Here is an 18,922-nt window from a genome sequence, read left to right as displayed (position 1 = left end):
ACTTTCCCAAAAAAATCACTGAAAAGAATTATCTGTTACTAAATAGCAATTGTACAGGTTTCATAGAAAAGAGAGGCAATAGAGCATTTGAGAACATCAAGGACATTCTACGGACCCCATCGACTGACCTTCACTACCTACCAAGCAGGAACCCTTCTCGCACAGAAGAAACAAAGTATGAAATACATGAATAATCTCCAAGAGTAGCCCTCCATCTCTATAATCAATTAACAGCTTTGTTTGTGTTAGCTACTTGTGGAATATGCCCTTCTTTTGAAGCTTCGGCTTCTTCTGTGGGTGGCTCTGCAGGTGGATGAACATAACTTTCCATGAGCAGGAAGTCGGGGGAGGAGAGAACATAGTTAATAACTTAATACAAAGAGTACAGTGCATACCTTCTGCCTCTCTAGTGCCACGTAGTCTATCCTCTCCTTCCAGTTGCTCTTTCGCAGTTTGATTGGGCGATTCCCCACATATTTACCTGTAACCGGGGTTGCAACAGAGAGGCTCAGGATTTATCACAAACAGATTCAAGACGTACGACTCGACATTCAGAATTTAAAATGAGAAAAGTCCTCCAAACAGGCATGGTATAGCAGTGGCATACTTCAAATGAATCATGTGAGTAAATGCTGAAATTAACTACCATTCATCTCTTTAAGAGCTGCGGCTAGGTCAGATGGGTTGGCGAAGCTAACAAATCCATAACCTTTGGTTTTCCCCGTCCTCTTGTCTCTGACAACCTGAAATCAGCACATTTGCATAGATAAGAGAGGTCAGTTTCAACCAAAACAATTCACAAAGCGGATCCTATTCTAACAAGCTATCTGACCACATAAAACTCAAATTTGATAAGAGATGAAAAAATAATGCCTAACATTTCAAATTTGATTTTGTCCATCACAGAGATGAAACAAACAATTGACAATACACAAAGCATATCCTACTTTAACAAGTCATCTCACCATGCAAAACTCAAATTTAATAGTAGACGAAAGAATGATGTGCCAAAAGACCAAAATTTCAATATTTGATTTTGTCCACCACAAAGCAAAAAGAATAAATGAACATGTGAACCGTCAGATAAGACATAATCAAACATGTGAACAGTCAGATAAGGCATAATCAATCTCCTAAAGCCCAAACATGAAATGAGAATTAAAAGACACTTTCCTCACCAACACATGAATCGTTTTCAACCTGAGATTCCAAGAGCATGAGAAATGAACAAAGAATAGCATAAGCCTTGACGTCTAATTCATTGATTTAAACATAGAGATTTTCGTTTCCTTGCATCTCTGCCAATTGACTATACGGTATAATTTTTAAACATACAAAAATGATTTAGAACTGGAACTACAAGCTATGATGCAGAGGTGAGGAAGAAATGCATATAAGAAAGTGGAAGCAAATTCCAGAAAACCTATATCCTCTGTTAACTTCTATCCTATGCCTAGCATGAAGAAAACATAGTCAAACTATATAACAAAATACAGATGGCAAGCTTAACCTACCTTAAAATAGACAAATAACATAATTGCTCTGCTCTTCAAACAAAAATCTGAAGAAGAGAATGCAGCATGTTCACATACCAGGCCAGCACTAAATACAAACGGAAAATGTATGGAGATAAAGTGCAGTGGAAGCAAACCTTAGCCATGTTAAAGGAAGGAAATCTTGAAAAAGCTTTTGAAAGTACATCATCATTCACCTCATTCCCCAGATCACCACAGAACAATCGATAATCATCTGCAAAGTGAAAAGATCAGGCTTCATAAGATCTACTGACCAAGAAGATATTTAAAAATAAAAAAAAGTTAGGATAAGATGAGATATCCATAACTAAAAAATAAAAGCATTAAGATACACCCCCCAGGAATTGATCAGTATGAGCTTGCCAAAGAATCGCATAATTCCTTTTTTCTTTATTTTTTATTTATACAGCAAATAAGAAAGCTGTTCTTTACAACTGAACTCTCCAGCTATTTCGACATTTAGTATTATAATTTCACCACACTGGCCTCAGTTAGAAGGTTGCCATGGGTACTGCATACATGTGATGGTTCATATATTTATGAAATATTATACTCATACAGTCCATTTATCTGGCTCCCTCCCAACTCCTCTCATCCCCCACCAACTGACTTTTTCTTCTTGCGTGCTAAATTATATTGGAACACACGCTCCAGTCTACCCAGGGAACTTAAAAAAAAAAAAAAAAGAGTAACCGAGGAAACAATTGGTCCAACAATAACAGCTTTCATCAAAGTTATGATGCTCCCATACTAATGAGAAAACGAAATCTCAAGAGAAAAAGGGAAATAATTGGATGATTCATACTTTCAGGCCATTCAGCCAGTGTCGGATCCTCCCAGGATTGTCCAGCAGCTTTGCGAGGTACGGCTTTCTTCTTAGTTTCAGCTTTGTGCTCGATTTCGCTGCTTGCAAGGGCAGCTTTCACACTCTCAAGAGCTTCAGGTGTAATAGTCTGTGCATCCTTTTGAAATAATTGTTGCGCCTGTTCAAGCATAGTCAAAAAGTCACAATGACAACTTACCCTCACTAAAAAATTCTCCAAGAACCTCAAACACATAAGAGATCAGAATTCCATAGAACACAACAGAAAGTAAGGGTCCTGGAGGAACCATGCTCCAAGAGAAACCTCTGAACGCTCAAACACTCTATATTCTTATTATCACCAAAAACAGCGACTTGTGGGAAGACCCACATCCTCCTGAACAACCATAACCCCCGATAATTTCCATCAGCCATCTGTGACCAACCCCAAGGAATGGAGTGCTCATTCAATGTGAAGGAGTAGAGCGAGGATTGCACCAAAGTAAGAAATTGCAATGGGCATTCATTTAGACCAAGAGAAGCACGAAATGCCAACGAACTTGAAATCACTAGACATGGCCCAAGAAAACTCGAGCAAATTTTGCCAAGACCATAGCAGGCATATAGTCACAGGCTTGAGCAATCATAATATTTCAACGATTAATGGGGAAGGATAAAAAGAACAAATCAACCTGCTCAGGCTCACACAACTTGACCCGTAACGAGGGATTTACCTGCTGATACTGCGGCAGGGTGTAAACTCCGGAGACGGGCGCTGGTGAGGGGTAAACGGGGGCGGGATACGCGGAAGCAGCGGCAAGCTGGGGAGCAGCCGCCACGTACGGCGTCGTGGCCGGTGCGGACTGCTGGAGGTGGAAGGGCAAGGGGAAGTAGGAGCTCCCGTTTTGGTAGGAGTACTGAGACGAGGACGAGGTGGAAGCCGATGCCGGAGCCGTTGACATTGAGAGGTAGGGAGAGAGAGAGGTCCGCCGGAAGTATTCGTCTGCTGCTCTGAACGGCACCGATTGGAGATCTCGGAGCTTCCTCTGCAGCCGATGGGATCTGTCAGCCCGAGAATCAATCGATCGGGAGGAAGGCGTCGGAGAGAATTGGATGTAGAAATTTCTGGAAAGCAATCTCCAACGGCGCTCGTATATATGTCCGTAATGTATATGTATATGTATATGTATATGTATGACGATAATTCAAGCTGTCCTTTTGGGCCTCCAGCAAAGGGGCTTCTGGGCCGAGCCCACTAAATGAAATAGCAGGCCCACTCCACTTCAACCCTGAGCTATAATTCATCTTCTGCTGGGAAGGGAATAGCAATTATTCTTTTCTTTTCTTCTCTTAATTTGTGAAAAAAATAAAGATGAATTGAAAAATTGAGGTAAGTTATCCATACACTGATAAGAGCCAATGACTAAATCCTCTTGTCATTGGTAAAGTAAACAAAGCTTTAGTATTGAGCCGTGATTCGAATCAAGACAAGCACGAGACATTTGTCTTGGAAAGCAGAGAAGAGGAGAAGGATCTTCATAATAAAAGGGTATATATGGGTAGTGCACGTTTTCTTCATCTTGGTACGTAATGAATCGAGCCCAAGAAGGGAGGGTGAGCGCAACCGCAACCGCAACCGCAACCGCAACCATGCGCGCGCCCTCCCTAAATCCGTCCTTGTGTGCCCGTGGGATCTCTTTCCATGATGTTTCGTTGGGACACTGACGTCCCTTTTAGTTGCATTTTGAGCTTGTCACTTATGGCCACAATCATTTAAATGCGATTCATGCTTTAAACCGTGAATGTCCAAAGTAAAATCATAAGCTAGCTGGGAATCTGCCATCCAACAACTGACAGAAGTATTATGTGCATGAATAAAAGCAAGCAAGCAAGCAATGAGACATGAAAGGGAGAGTAGTACCGTGGCGCATATTATCGCTTGATAATCAGGAGATTTCAGATATGGTACTTGCGCTGAGATTATTTTGTGTCCTCTTATTAGATACTAGTAGGAGAGCCACGTGTGTTGCACATTGTATGCATATCCACGAGTTTTCTATATGCGTCGCACGTCTTATATTTATTATATTATTGAGGTAACAACAATTTATATGCCATTAACAACCAAGAATAGAAGTCATAAGTCGCAAAAGGGGAAATGGCAAATATGTCGACCAAAAGAAGCTATAATGGGAAGTTTTATAAAATTGAAACCATAGAGTGCAGAAATAAGACCTGAAGCTAATAGATTGAAAATTGAAACCATAGGGTTGGAAAAGGGGAAAACGAATTCAGATGAAACTTACAGATTGAAAATTGAAATCATAGAGTGCACACCCATTTTTTATGACCCCAATACTTGTATAATAAGATAATTATAATCTACAAGTGGAAAAAATAGCATTACAGGCCTAAGAATATTATTAAATGGATATATATACATCGAAATATGCAAATTCTTGGTGTTCATTGTCGCATTAATTGTTACTTACATGAACCTTCATTGAACAGAATGAAAAATTAAATTGATCGGCTGACAGAGATCGAGAAAGTAATGAATAAGTGCATACTTTGGATCAGTTGGTAAACTTAACATGACTCACTAACTCAAACTAATAAATCAATAAAAGGGAAGAGGGAAAAAAGAGCAACTCATGGAACATTGAAAAGAAGCAATGTGAACCAACGTGGTTTGGTTCAAGTAATTCGGCACTTGTTCCCCTTAAATAAAATCTCAGATGAACTCGTCTAAATGGATAAAATTTATGATCGAGAGAGCTTTAGGGCATGTTCACTTTTAGAGAATTGATTCTTCATTTCCATCTTTATTTTTCTACTCCATTTTCTCCATTGAAAAGTATAAAAAAATGTTTACTAATATTAAATTAGAAAATTCTTTGCCTTGAAATAATCCTCATTCATGGAAATTTAAAATTCTATTTATAAATAGAAAAGCAAATAAAAAAAGAAAGTCATAAATTAGAAAATAGAAATGGACATAATTAGTTAAAGAAAAAGTGGAGAACTAAAAAAAATTATTTCTCTAATTCATGTACAATTTGAATAGCGAAAAAGAAAATTTTCCTAAATTTTTTTTTTCATTTCTATATGACTAAACATATTTTTTACCGTTCTCAACTTTTTAGAAATTTTCTAAGAAAATTGAAAAATTCTCTAAAAGTAAACATGCTCTTCTCCTTTAGTGCCCAATTAAGCTCAAACTGAATTAATTAGTCAGGCCCTATTAAATTTTCGAATATCAGAGTCATATCAAAAAAAAAATGACAAGTTTGTCCTGATTGAAACACATTTTGATGACATGAATATTTTAAAAGGATCACAAGCAAATTCCAATGCACAACGGACTTTTCTCTTCTTCTTTTTTTCAAGAATCCATGTACAAAACTTTCATTTCACGTGAACAACATTTATTTAAGATTGATTGTAGTCCTTTTACAATGTTTTCCACACACACTCTGAATTCATGAACCGCTTGAAAACATTTATATTATGGAGGGAAAAATAAATTTCACGCGTTTTCTTCAACTAAATAAGAGAAGAATCTTATAATTAACTTAAAACTTTTACTTTGATCAACAAGTATCAACAATATCCTTGAGCAAGGAAGCTTGCAATGGTTCAACCCCCAAGCTACAATGTCACAGTCGATGAGAGACAACGTAGGGATAATATTAATATCGCTACTTGAAAAACTTAAGATCTAGTTTCTACATGGAGAAATGCAATAACTTCAGTCAAATGATCTGCTGAAAGTAATTAAATACAGTATTGGTAAGTTCGAAAATTGTTCCAACAAAAAATCGCATTGAAAAATCAAGTTCCACACTTTTTTTTTCTGAATAAATAAAAGTTGTCCGCGCAGGATATTTTTAGAAGGTTAATTTGTAGGTACTCATGAAAAATTTAGTCTTACCGAGTTGACAGCAAGTGCAGATGATTACATATTTTATTTCGAATACTTTTCTTTTCATTTCCTTTTAATGTACAAAGTGATTCCTAAAATTCTTTGTCCACGTCCAATTCATGCAAAAGCATATGCAATTACTTAAAAAGATTCCACTATCTCTTTTTCAAGATGGTGGAATCTTTCTTTTCAAGAGTAGGTAATACGCTAGGCTGACCATCCCGCGCGCCAGTGCTTTCGTTTATGTGAAGAACACGTTTTAGCAGTTGCTCTGCAATAATATACATGATCACCACCGGAGGTCGTATTTTAGGCTTTGGACATATCCATTGAAGAATTGCACACGACAATATGTATATTAGTCTCGCCTAACATTTAACGTGTTTTAGAGCTTGCGAGCCCACTCCCATGCAGTTCGGTAACTTAAACCTCCCAGGTAATGTATTTGTCTCGAAAAACAATGTGCTCATTAGCTCTGGATTTGAGGGCCTTACTAGCTTTTGTGAACTATCTATCTGGGCCTTCGATGGGGTTGTGCCGACTGGATTCTTGAGCTATTGTTCAGTTCGTCCGATATTTTTATAATCGATTGAACAAGAAAGCCCTACCATCGCATGGCACCATTGCTGCCCACCTTTTTATTCATCAACACAACGACTGATCTCGCTTTGGCTATCGCATGATCACTGATTAGGCTTGAGTCAATAGGAGCTTTAAGATGGTTCGCCCTTATTTTTTTTCGGTGTGTACCCTGATATCCAGAACCCAATGAGATCTGACTAATCCAGTCGGGAGATCGAATATTAAAAGTTATTTTCCCTCCCAACAAGTGCGTTTTCCGGAGTTCGAACTTGTGCTATTCTCCTTAAAGGGTGTGCTGTTTACCACTCAACCAATACTTGTTGATTTCGCCCTTATTCTGATGCCGCAAACAATTACCAAAAGATGTGACAAATCAACTCTCCTCCTCCTCCTCTTACTATTCCATTTTCAAGTATCAAATGAGAAAAAGAGCCAATGAAAGAATCTTTCTTATGCAATAACATTTTATTCATTCTTTCTCCAATTAACTGATTAGCTGACAGGCAGAAAAGATAATTAACTATCTACGGAAAAAAGATAATTAACTTGTTAGGTGCATATATATATATATATATAGATTATTTTATGTTAGTTTATTAATTGATATTTTCCTTTTTTATTATTTTTAGAAGCATTTAATTTGAGGAGCATTTATTACCTCAATTAAATTTTACTAATAGAGTAGGTGAGGGGTAGGATAGGGTTTGGTCGTTGACAAAGAGTCCCTTCATGAGACGGTGAGATGCCAAGCCAAGAGAAGCTGGCGAAGCCTGACGAGTGACGACATACGCATTTCAAGCTTAGGCATTCCATTAAAATCATAAGCTTATTCGTATGTGGAGTTCATATAATCTATACGGATAGCAAAAGCACATGGTAGATCATCGATTATTCCAAGGTAAGGAGATGCTCCTCAAAGGCCTTTCTTTCCTTGTAAATTTCTCTCTCTCACGTAATCGATGCAAATTGTTTGATTTGTGTTTGGCCCCATAAGACGCTTTGTCTTTGGAACCACGACACTGCAGCATGTAGGGCTCTCCCCATCTCACTCTATACTTCAACGCTTTGTGGATTTCTCATTATCCTGAAGATAGGAAAAGCATATGAAGCATCCCATCGATCATTTTTCGTTTTACAAATGAGGCCCAAGGCTTCATCCCATCGATTTTTAGAAGGCAGGAAATGTGCTTTTCTGTTTTTTTCCAAACCAAGAAAATGCTATTTAAAGACGTAGAGGGCTCACCTAACCCGTGCAAATAGTCATATTTGTGTTTGCTCACCATCGAAGGCAGCCATACAGGGTTCCCGTTACCCGTATCACCACGACGGCTCTGTAATACAGTCACCAAGGATAGGATGTGAAAAAGAAAAGAAATAGGCGAAGCAAGATAAACAGAAAATATAATATGCAAGTAGGTTATAAAAACTAGGTCCATCAGTGGAATCTCTCTTGTATACCAATAATTTCAGTTTACCCGAGTAATCGTCCCGAGTATCGAACTTAAAATAACTTCCTTATCTGATGAAAACGCGCACTATCGTGCTACACCTTTATATATATATATATATATATATCAACTATTTTTTTATGATGAACTAGGAAAAAAAAAATTTAGAGTCAACTGCAAGAAGCCAATAACGAACTAGGGAATATATGTATATTTTTTTTGAGTCAACTGCAAGAGGCCAATGAAATTTCCACCGACCTTCGTTGGATTATATTCATTGAAAAAGAAAGGATCAACATGGTCTAGATCCTTGCGAGCCCAATTTGAGTCTTCCAAACGTTTGCTGATTCATTCGATATGTCTGGAGTTGGTTGAATATTAACGTGACAACTTGTGTATAATGAAACGGACGTAGGAGATCATTTGGTTATGAAAGTTGACTTGCCAACCTGGCCAACTCAGCAAGCTGTGACTCGGATCTTAATTTATATAACAAAGCTTCTGTTCCCTGGCACTAACATTACGGTCACTCCACAGTCCTGCCCCAAAGTCGACTGCGGCTGTGCCTGACCACCCACTAGTGCGATGGAGATCATGTCAGTCATCGAGGCATGTTTCTCGGCATTGATAATCGCCGGGCTCACGCATTGGATCTACAGATGGAGGAATCCCAAGTGCAATGGAGTTCTCCCTCCAGGATCACTTGGCCTCCCACTCATCGGGGAGGCCCTGGAGCTCATGATCCCGAGTTACTCTTTGAATCTCTTACCATTCCTCAAGAAGAGGATACAGAGGTACATCGTACTTTTGTTATAATGAGTGGTATCGCCCTCGGCTTGTAAAACCCTTTGTTTTGACAGATACGGGAAGATATTCAAAACGTGCGTGGCTGGTCGAACCATAATTGTGTCGGCAGACCCCAAGTTCTGCCATTTTATCTTCCAGCAAGATGGGAAGCTGTTTGATGCGTGGAGCTTAGACACTTTCTCCAAGCTCTTTGACCAGAAGACTGCAAACATGTCCAGTATCCACCGCTACATTAGGACCTCGGTCCTCAGGCGCTTCGGGATGGACGCTCTTAAGCAAAACCTCCTCTCTGCGATGGAAGAAGAGTGTAGAGCAGCTTTACGGAGTTGGTCGCAGCAAGAATCTCTTGACATTAAATACGCCTCAGGAACGGTACTAGGAAAGCAATAAAACCAAGAGATGACTTTTAGTTTTTTCCGTTATGTCTTCAATGGTTCATTGTCTCTCTTTCTTTCTTTTAGATGGCACTTGAATTTAGTGCGAAGCAGTTGTTCAGTTACGATCCGCAGGCGGAGCAGTCATCGGAGAAACTGGGCGACGTATATTTTTTATTCACCGAGGGGCTCATGTCCATTCCCCTGAAGCTCCCTGGCACAGCCCACTACAAATGCTTACAGGTGAATATTAGATTTTGGTAACAAAGTCAAATCAGCATATACGTTAAAAGATTTCAGTTGCTTACATAGCATAGCGTTTGGTAATGAAATTATGTTTGATTTAATTTGATTCGATGAGATGGAGATAAAAGTAATTAAAAAAAGTATTTAAGAGAATTTGAAAAAGAAAATAAAAAAAAATAATGATCGTATTGTTCAATTGAGGAAAAAAATATTGAAATTGAAGAAAAAATATTGAATAGTTGAGAGAATTTAGTATTAAAAAATTAATTGTAATAATAGATAAGAAAATGTATGAGAGAGAATTCGAAAAAGAAAAGTAAAAAAAAGAGTAATGATTGCATTGCTGAATTGATGGAAAATGTAAAATTAAGTTAAAGTGAAATCAAATTTTGTTACCAAACATATTCGTTTAACTGATGCAGAATCACAAGAAGGCACTGTCCAAAATCCGCGAAATAGTCAAGGAGCGGATTGCTTCACCGGAGAGGTCCGAAGAAGCATCGGATTTCCTCGACCACATGATTTGTGGCATGAAAACGGATAAATTCTTGACAGAGGAATTCATGACTCAGCTTTTGTTTGGTCTTCTCTTCGTTACATTCGATTCTGTATCAACGGCGTTGAGTTTGGCTGTCAAGTTGCTCGAAGAGCATCCCTTGGTGCTGCAAGAACTCATTGTCTCTATCTTTTCCGATCCTGTGTTCCCTACATCTATTTATGCTCAGAGTGCTCATACATACATACATACATACATACATCTTACTCTAAGACATGATTTTTCAGGACGAGCACGAAGAGGTCCTCAAAAGAAGACAAACCTCAGACTCCTTGCTTACGTGGAATGAATACAAATCGATGACTTTTACTCTGCATGTAGCGAATATGCACCCAAATTAAGTGGATTTTTTCGCGCCTTATCTTTTTTTTAAAAAATTTGGACCATTACTAATCTAGTGCCTTTTGGCCTGATGGGGCGGGTGATATAGGTGATCAACGAAGTCCTCAGGCTGGCTAACATCTCGCCCGGTTTGTTCCGAAAAGTCAAACAGGATGTAGAAGTGAATGGTACATTTGAAGACCTCACATCTAGATGGACTTATTCGTTAATTTTCTCTGGACTAGTGCGAATATGTTTCCTGTGATCTTTATAGAATGTCGCTGTATGTCGATGTAGGATATACAATTCCTGCAGGTTGGGGAGTCATGATCGCTACTTCTGCTCTCCATATGGATCCCGAGACCTACAAGGATCCAACAACATTTAATCCTTCGCGGTGGAAGGTACGTAATTGCATCTCTTTACTAAAAAAGCATAAAGGTACAAGATTATATATGCTTAATAATCTTCTCCTGCAACAACAATTTCAGGACTGCAAGTCGGAGGATATGCTGAAGAATTTCATGCCATTCGGTTGGGGAATGAAACAGTGCGTCGGAGCCGAGTACTCGCGGGTGTTGCTGGCGACTTTTCTCCATGTCCTAGTCACCAGATATCAGTACTCTCTCTAGTCTTTTCATAAGATAATATGTCTGCAATCTGCATGATTATAAGAATATCTACATTTAGATCAATAAATCCTAAACAAGATATCGATTAATCTAAATGGCCCTTGTGTTGATTTCTTTCTCCTGGTTGGTCCTTCTTGTCAGATGGAAGTTGGTCAAGGGAGGAGAGGTTTGCCGAGCGCCTATGCTGAAGTTTAGGAAAGGCTTGCACATCAACTTCCTGCAAAAGCATATGTAGTTGATCTTCATAATTTATGATGTTAAATAAGCCATCAGAATGCTTCGGCATTCACTACTATATATTCGCAGTTTCTGAATCCATGCATATGATTTGTGTGTTCATTGCCTTCTCTATCATCGGGTTGTATCTTCTTGCTGTGCCCGTGTCTTGGTCCCTTTTGGGTGAATACTGGGTGGGCATTATTGTTAGAGGTATTATCTTTGTGCTGTGTCCCGGTTCCTTGCGAATAACGATGGGTTTGGCATTAATTTCAATGTGTTTTGAGTAACATCCCAATTACAAACTAAATTAATGTATAGATCAAGCAGTGACGTTAGAAGCTAATAGATTGGATCTGATGGATACTAATCAAATTCACTCAAAAATAATAAAAAAAGTCGAAAATATGCAAGTAGTATAAAACTAGGCCTATCATCTCGTATACCAATGCTCCTTTTTTTTACAACCAACTTGTTTTATATGTTCAGCTGCAATAATATATATAGATCACCACCGAAGGTCATGTTCGGAGAATTGCACACAACAGTATACGAGATGAAAGCCTATCCTCACGTAAGTATATTTCTTCTACTATGTACGTAGATGAAGTGTGTAGCAAGTCACCGGTTCCCCGGAGATATATATGATCCGATAATTTTTTACCATAATTATTGTTCTTTCCTCAAGCAATTGGTACTGCAATTACTCCTCAAATTCTTCAACTACAATTAACACATCTTTAGCACTTCTCTTGTGGAGACACGGTCGGCCGATCCCGGGACATCAGATTGGACGTATAATAATTATGGCACTATGGATTGCTTGTGAGCCCTTTATAGTGTAACAAGAGATCGATTGGCGCATTGTTCATGCACCTAGATGTGACATGGTGTCTTCCGTTGCAGGCGCCGTGCATGGACTTATTACCTAGAAATCAAGTGAGAAATTATGATGAGCTTAGCGGGTGGGCAAGTCAATTCTATCGTTTCCGATGAGATAAGATCTAGCCGAAGTTGTTAACGATTGACAGAATGATCTCTCATATCTTTTTGTTAATCTTGTACGGTGTTAGAACAAGGGTGGAAACAAATACAAGCTCCAATCCGCTCAAAGTGATCGTTACATAGACTAACTAGCATCATCTCGGTTATAAATGAATAAATAATATATATGTGGTCGTCTAAAAAGGGTAATCTCTTTGAGCAAACGGCTATATGACAATATTAGAATTTCGTAATTATTATATTACCAGTATATATATATATATATATATATATTGCTAGGTCTTTCTCATCTTCACGTTCTTTGACTTGATTTCCTCATATTAAAGCCTTCATTCAGTGTGAACTCTAGTATCCAGAAACTCAATTGACCCCTAACTAATCCAGTCGAGCCGAGTCCGCTTACTAAGGAGTAAAGCTTTCGCAGCGTAAATTTTCTATATTCACATTGACTTGTTACCTGAGACCTTACTTAAACGGTTTGAGGGGCATGTTCTCATTACCTATTTTGGGCAATTTCTCAATTTTTAACTACGACTAGACTAGATTAGTGACATATTAGGTAGGCCGATTATTGATTGACCGTATTACTAGGCGGGGGTTAATTACTCAATATTTACTAATTAGTGGATATAACACCCTCTCTCAAAATAACTCATTTTCGGTGTATACCCTGGTACTCAGAAACACAACGGTAAGATGTTTGTATCATGTGGCACCGTAAACACCACATCAGTAAATCCTTTCTAATGGTCGGAACGTAAACAAATAATGGCGTCACAAAATCCAGATTAATTTGGGTGCATATTCGCTTACTTGGGGAAAGAAACTAGCTTTAGGTTCGTTAAATGGCTTCCTCTTTGACCATTCGATTATGGGCTTCCACCGAGGGACATTGCTTATCTTTGCTTTTCTTTTTGATAGGTAAGATAATGATCTTCTGTCCATTTCCGTGCTACCGACCAAACAAAACCTTAAGATCAACAAACACGTCAAGGTGTACTCTGCTATAAGGTACCGTCTCGTTTTTGTTAGAAAAGAGAGTAATGAATCTAATTGAGGACAAGAGAAAAAAAAAAGGGGATAAAAGGGGTATGGGGAGTTTGACATGAAATATGTTGAACTCTGAATATGTGGTTATCTAAATGCAGATTTTTTCGTAATCGTGTAATCATGTCTTATGACAGGACTCAGAAAAATTCCAATATCTAGTGACTAGGATATGAATGAAAGTTGCCAGAAAATCCGCGTGTGCTCGGCTCCAGCAGTTTCGTGTCCCCAGCCGAATGGCACGAAATTGTTCCTCATAGCCTCCAATTTGCAATCGCGAAAAGTAAATTAGAAGATTATTGCAGAGGGAATTTCTTTCATTTGCACTTCTATTAGTAGTGGTCAGGAGAACGGAAGGGAATCATTATATAAAATGTCGGTAACCACCGCGCCCGTGAATAGTTCGAAAATACACTTCCTTAGGAAGGATTTTTCACTCGTAATCATATCAGAACATAGTTTGGGGCCATTACTTTGTAGATTCCATGACGTACATATTCAATAAAAGATCCTATAAGTACAACTCCTAGTCCTGCCCCGAACTAAACATTGACTGACCATCCCCTGCCACCCGCCCTTACGGCTTCTGCCAAGGCTGCTCCTACTGAAATGGAGTTCATGTTGTTCATGGGAGCACGTGTCACAGCATTGCTTATGGTTCGGCTCACGCACTGGATGTACAGATGGAGGAGTCCCAAATGCAACGGATTCCTCCCTCCCAATTCACTCAGCCCTTCTTCTCGTTTGGGAGACCTTACAGCTCATGATTCCAAGTTTCTCCTTGGATGTCATTCCATTCCTCAGGAAGAGGATACAAAGGTAGTATAGTTTGTCTTTGCATTCCTATATATATGTACAAAACGGCGATGTCACATTGGCCTCCCTGCTTGGCCTTTTTGTCATGTTTTCTTAAAAAATATCCCATCATGGATTCGACAGATACAGGAACATATGCAAAATGAGCGTGGCAGGTCGGACCATAATTGGGTTGACGGACCAGAAGTTCGACCATTTCCATCCTCCAGTTGGATGGAAAGCTGTTCGAGTCATTGTACTTGGACACTTTCTCAAAGGTGTTGCTTCACAATGCGCCAAATGGCCCTTGTGTTGATTTCCTTCCCCCTTCTCCCATATCAGGTCTATGAATCTCTTTATAGCTGTAAGTCACAGTGCTCGGCCAAAGATTGTGCCTAGACATTTTTGCCGATTTTTTTACTCGCCTTTCGGTATTTACTAGTAATGCTATGTTATGCTAATACAATTTGACCTCCTACGACTTTGGCCGGGAGCTTACTCCTCATGAAGGAAAGCACCAATTGAAAGTTGAAACAATTCCAGCAGTTGTTCGGCCCAAAGATAATTATATGGGTCCACTAAGCACGTTGGCCCAGTTATACAGTGTTCCCTAATCTAAGGATTTCGTTGGCCCAGTTATACAATGTTCCCTAATATTAAGGATTTTTCTTTTTCTGATTAACTGGTGGACTTCTCCAATTGCTACGCATGCAGGGAGGATTTTGTGTTTGATTTTAAAGTTGAGTAGAATTGAGTTTTGGTTTTAATTGATTTGTAATAATCGTGTTGTTGAATTATGAGAAAAAGTGTGAAAAAGTAATGAATAGTTGAGAAAAAATAATAGTTGTGTTGTTAAATTGTGTAAAAAGTAATTATTGTGTTGTTAAATGGTGAAAAGAGTAATGAATAGTTGAGATAATTTTGTATTAAAAATTGAATTGAATAGTTAAAAGATTAAATAAAAAAGGAAAAGTAATGATTATATTGTTGAATTGAAGATAAGTGGAATTAAAGTGGAATACAATTAAAAAAATTTCTAATACCAAATGGGATTGTGATTTGAAATTGTTCAACCGATCGAGAAGTTGGAGACAAGTCCATCCTAAGTTAATCACAAATTATAAGATGCGATGTAAATTATGTCAGACTTTACTGGTAGGGTAGGAATTGGAAATTCACTAATATTTCGTGATTGAGCCGAGGACCAGATAAGGATCAATCTAAGCGAATAAGCTGAAGAGGTCTCTGGTCTTATAAAGAAAAAGAAAAAGAAAACTCAATAATTAAGCTCAATAGGTATCTCCTCGTGTTACTAGCTTACTAATGCCGCCAAATTATTTCATGCTGATCCTTTTGCCAATTACACAACTGTGTTTCGTGCTTGTAAGGATATCAAAAGATCACACCCAGGTAGCTCATCAATACTTGTCAGACAAGGAGGCCCGAAATCGAATTCCCATTTGAGCGCGGCAAAACAAAACAAACAACGTAGGCCTCACGAATCTCGAAGTCAAAATAAAATAAAATAAGGCCAGTGAATGGTCACATGAAGAATAGTAAGGGAGAAGAGATCAAAGGGATCCCTTTAGCTACTAGCCTGATGCGTATGAATGGGTGGGGTTTGTACATGAATGGGTGGGGTTTGTAGCTCCTATAAAGAGCTACAGTACTAGGAAAGATGGCCGTACCAAATTGATCAGGAAATTAACCAAAAAAGAAAAAAGAATTGAAAAGAAAGAAAGAAAAATAAAATAAAATAAGAGAGAGCTCCTGTTACCTGCAGTATCCTTTGATTTGAATTGAGCAGCCTAGTCCGCAGCATATGAGATATCACTCGAGTTAAATTTTCATGCATCATGTTGGTGATTTCATGTAATTCGTTATATCATTAATTGTCGAAAGATTGGAGTCTAGCTTCTGAATGCTTGATATAGCTTGGCACGCACACATACATGTACACGACTGATCGCGCGAGGGGCTTTTGGCAATAGTCTTGGACATATAAATCCACCATAATTGGCATAAAGAAGTACAGCATGCTCCACACATCATTAGCACTGGCCAGCCACTAGTCAAAGGAAGACGAATGGGTACAAAATTGAATTTATTAACAGGAGCTTTGCCTACATGTACCATCTAGAGAGACTTATACATTAATCTCTGACGAGATCTTATTGAGAACCGACGTGACCAACGCGTGATATAAAAGCTCATAAATGTGGGAGCTCGAACTCTCTGTGACCCCATCTAATTTCCTGTCCACGTTTCATTTAAAGTGCATGGGTCTTGACGGGAGAAACTCATCTCTTCAAATACGTGATGGATCTATTGTCGGCGCAGATTCCAAAGGTAATTCCCACTCACTAGATACCTATATCATCTTGATTAATTTCATGTTCAGACTGAACTTATTACATAATATCGAAACAGAAGTCAAACATTAAGCTCGTGCCTCGAAATCGGGTTGCCCCGCAATGTATTGAGAAACAAAACTTTGTGGCACAGCTCAAGAATTGAGTTCAACACCGTTGCTCATGGCATCACATGGGAGAATTGAGGGGAAACTCAAAGGAAGCGTGCAGGTCCCCCAGGAACCCCAAATATACGTAGCCCTAGAAGGTGTGTATATATATATATATATATACACACACACACATATAGCCAAATTGGAAGCACAATATAATATATATATATATATCTAGGATGATTGTCACATTCCATAAAGAGTTAAATTACTAGGAAACTCGTCACATCCCAAATTCGGAAAAGAACGGTGTGTCTCGACTGTTGATAGCATAGCTGCATTGGATTTTTAAATTAGAAAAAGATTAAAGTGAATTAGTGTGGTCCTCATCTCTCACTCAACAGCTTCCTTTGTTAAATCCAACAGTGGAAGTGGCAAAAACCGATGAGGACGGGAGCCCAATGTTCCATCACTTCCTTTTTGCCACAGTTTCACGGGACGCACATCAAAGGTGGGATAAGAAACGCAGTAAACTAGATACACGTATATGAAGAAGGGGGCTGCGAAACAATGGCACACACGGTTGCTCCAACTAATAAGTTTTGGATTCATTTTTCATTAATAGGACTTTTCATACTCTTTAATTTCAATCACTATTCTTTTTTTTTGGGGGAGGAGAGGGGGTTATAGAGAATTCATAGACCCATTATAATAAAATAAATATTCTAATAACTAATAAAAAAGTATCGATAGTCCTATTATGAGAATTGCATATATAATCTCTTGGTTAGTAAACGAGGTCGTGCAATTACAATTCTTTTGCTAGGGCCATGGGTCTTTTTGGTATCCGTAAATAAATCTATTATCCATTACATTACATTTATAGAAGTGTGAAGCATTAATGTGGTTCTCAATTTTTCAAAACCCCATTTTGTAACCCTTCAATATATTTAAACAATTATCATAATTCCTTTTTTTTCTGTTTGATATGTATTCATATATCTCATAAACTCTATTAAGTCAATTCGATGTAAGTAGATACATTTTGTATTAATACCTTCTAATTATGATAAAACACGACCCTTCGGAATGGCGTTTCTTGGAAGAAATATACCTCATATTAATTCAAAAATATGAGGAAAAATATTTCTTTTTATTGTGTCGCATTTTCTTAACCTACTTTATATATGATCAGTTAAAAATATCTATTCGGTGTTAGTTTTTAATTTCTTTGCCTAAGTATATTGACTTTAATATTGTAATTGTAAACTTATATTATGCAACTAATTAATATGTATTTTAGCAAAACTCATACGCTTGAAACAATCTTTTTTTAATTCTTTTTTACTTACGATAAATATATTATATTATTTGCATGTTTTAACTCAGAAAAAATAAGAGTTTGCACACTTTTTAAATTTCTAAAAATACTCTTTTAACTCATACAAGATAAAATGTACAATATGTTTTAAGATACACATAGTTGATGAGGAAAAATAATGTACATCTATTATATAATATACGATAATAAGGATTTTTAAAGTACTTTTGTTCTCTCACTTTGCTTATTTCGACAATTCTAAATGCTAGGTCATCCACAGAATGAGTATCCAATCACCCCAACATGGTACAATGTCAAATTCCAAATTGCAAAATTAAGGCTTGTTTTGTTTGCAAAGATTTTAAAATCACAATTTTAACATAATTTTACCCACAATAAAACAAAATAACTCATATAAAGTCAAAGAGTGGGCTCCATTTATATCACTTTTTTTAAAATCAAAATCTGATTTCAAAATCCTACTTTGAAACCAAATATAGCATAAGAAATTTTACTCTTTAAGATTAAATATTGTCTAGGTTTCACACTGAAAAAGAAAAAGAGTATATCATCTCCAAAATTAAAAGCCATTTCTAAGTCATTTAATAAATAATATTTTAAACACAAAGTCAATATTAACTGTGTGAAAAATTAGAAATTACGAGAGTATCATTTTATACCATTCTTAGTGATTTATTGACGTCATTTTAAAAATATTATGTTTCTATATAATTAGTTTGGGTTATATATAAGTTGGATATATAAGAATCAGATTTCACTATAAGTAATTACTTTATTTTTTAATTTTAGATATAAAATTACAAAACGAATTTAGAACAATAAATT

At 37.6% G+C, this 18,922-nt stretch overlaps 2 protein-coding genes across 3 annotated transcripts; one reads left to right on the top strand and one right to left on the bottom strand.

The window, feature by feature from the left end:
• Positions 1-15: 15 nt before the first annotated feature.
• LOC116207169 (RNA-binding protein 42) lies at positions 16-3,492 on the bottom strand. The gene is made up of 6 exons (XM_031540048.1): positions 3,072-3,492; positions 2,341-2,518; positions 1,652-1,749; positions 647-743; positions 396-481; positions 16-303 (listed from the first exon to the last, which is right to left on the bottom strand). Exons 1-6 carry the CDS (start codon positions 3,297-3,299, stop codon positions 250-252), a joined length of 741 nt encoding a protein of 246 aa, XP_031395908.1. The 5' UTR covers positions 3,300-3,492; the 3' UTR covers positions 16-249.
• Positions 3,493-8,751: 5,259 nt separating this feature from the next.
• Positions 8,752-11,567, top strand: LOC116208660 (cytochrome P450 87A3-like). Of its 2 annotated transcripts, none has more exons than XM_031542198.1 (9): positions 8,752-9,086; positions 9,153-9,471; positions 9,561-9,716; positions 10,142-10,378; positions 10,503-10,592; positions 10,706-10,784; positions 10,894-11,000; positions 11,088-11,215; positions 11,370-11,567. In XM_031542198.1, exons 1-9 carry the CDS (start codon positions 8,878-8,880, stop codon positions 11,461-11,463), a joined length of 1,419 nt encoding a protein of 472 aa, XP_031398058.1. In that variant the 5' UTR covers positions 8,752-8,877; the 3' UTR covers positions 11,464-11,567. The 2 variants fall into 2 exon arrangements, with proteins under 2 accessions (XP_031398058.1, XP_031398057.1); XM_031542197.1 differs by having other exon boundaries at positions 8,754-9,086; positions 10,142-10,396.
• Positions 11,568-18,922: the final 7,355 nt, after the last annotated feature.

The sequence above is a fragment of the Punica granatum genome, chromosome 5 (assembly GCF_007655135.1).
Source record: "Punica granatum isolate Tunisia-2019 chromosome 5, ASM765513v2, whole genome shotgun sequence".
Classification (NCBI taxonomy): domain Eukaryota; kingdom Viridiplantae; phylum Streptophyta; class Magnoliopsida; order Myrtales; family Lythraceae; genus Punica; species Punica granatum.
The sequence above is the reverse complement of the archived record's forward strand: the minus strand, read 5'-3'. Positions and strand labels throughout refer to the sequence as shown.

What these genes read in the sequence shown, in the direction of transcription:
- LOC116207169 (XM_031540048.1), bottom strand. Translation starts at nt 3,299, where the DNA reads ATGTCAACGGCTCCGGCATCGGCTTCCACCTCGTCCTCGTCTCAGTAC. An exon ending in CCCTGCCGCAGTATCAGCAG is followed by an intron (nt 2,519 to 3,071) that starts GTAAATCCCTCG and finishes ATGCTTGAACAG; the next exon opens with GCGCAACAATTATTTCAAAA. An exon ending in TGGCACTAGAGAGGCAGAAG is followed by an intron (nt 304 to 395) that starts GTATGCACTGTA and finishes ATCCACCTGCAG; the next exon opens with AGCCACCCACAGAAGAAGCC.
- LOC116208660 (XM_031542197.1), top strand. Translation starts at nt 8,878, where the DNA reads ATGGAGATCATGTCAGTCATCGAGGCATGTTTCTCGGCATTGATAATC. An exon ending in CTCAAGAAGAGGATACAGAG is followed by an intron (nt 9,087 to 9,152) that starts GTACATCGTACT and finishes TTGTTTTGACAG; the next exon opens with ATACGGGAAGATATTCAAAA. An exon ending in TTAAATACGCCTCAGGAACG is followed by an intron (nt 9,472 to 9,560) that starts GTACTAGGAAAG and finishes TCTTTCTTTTAG; the next exon opens with ATGGCACTTGAATTTAGTGC.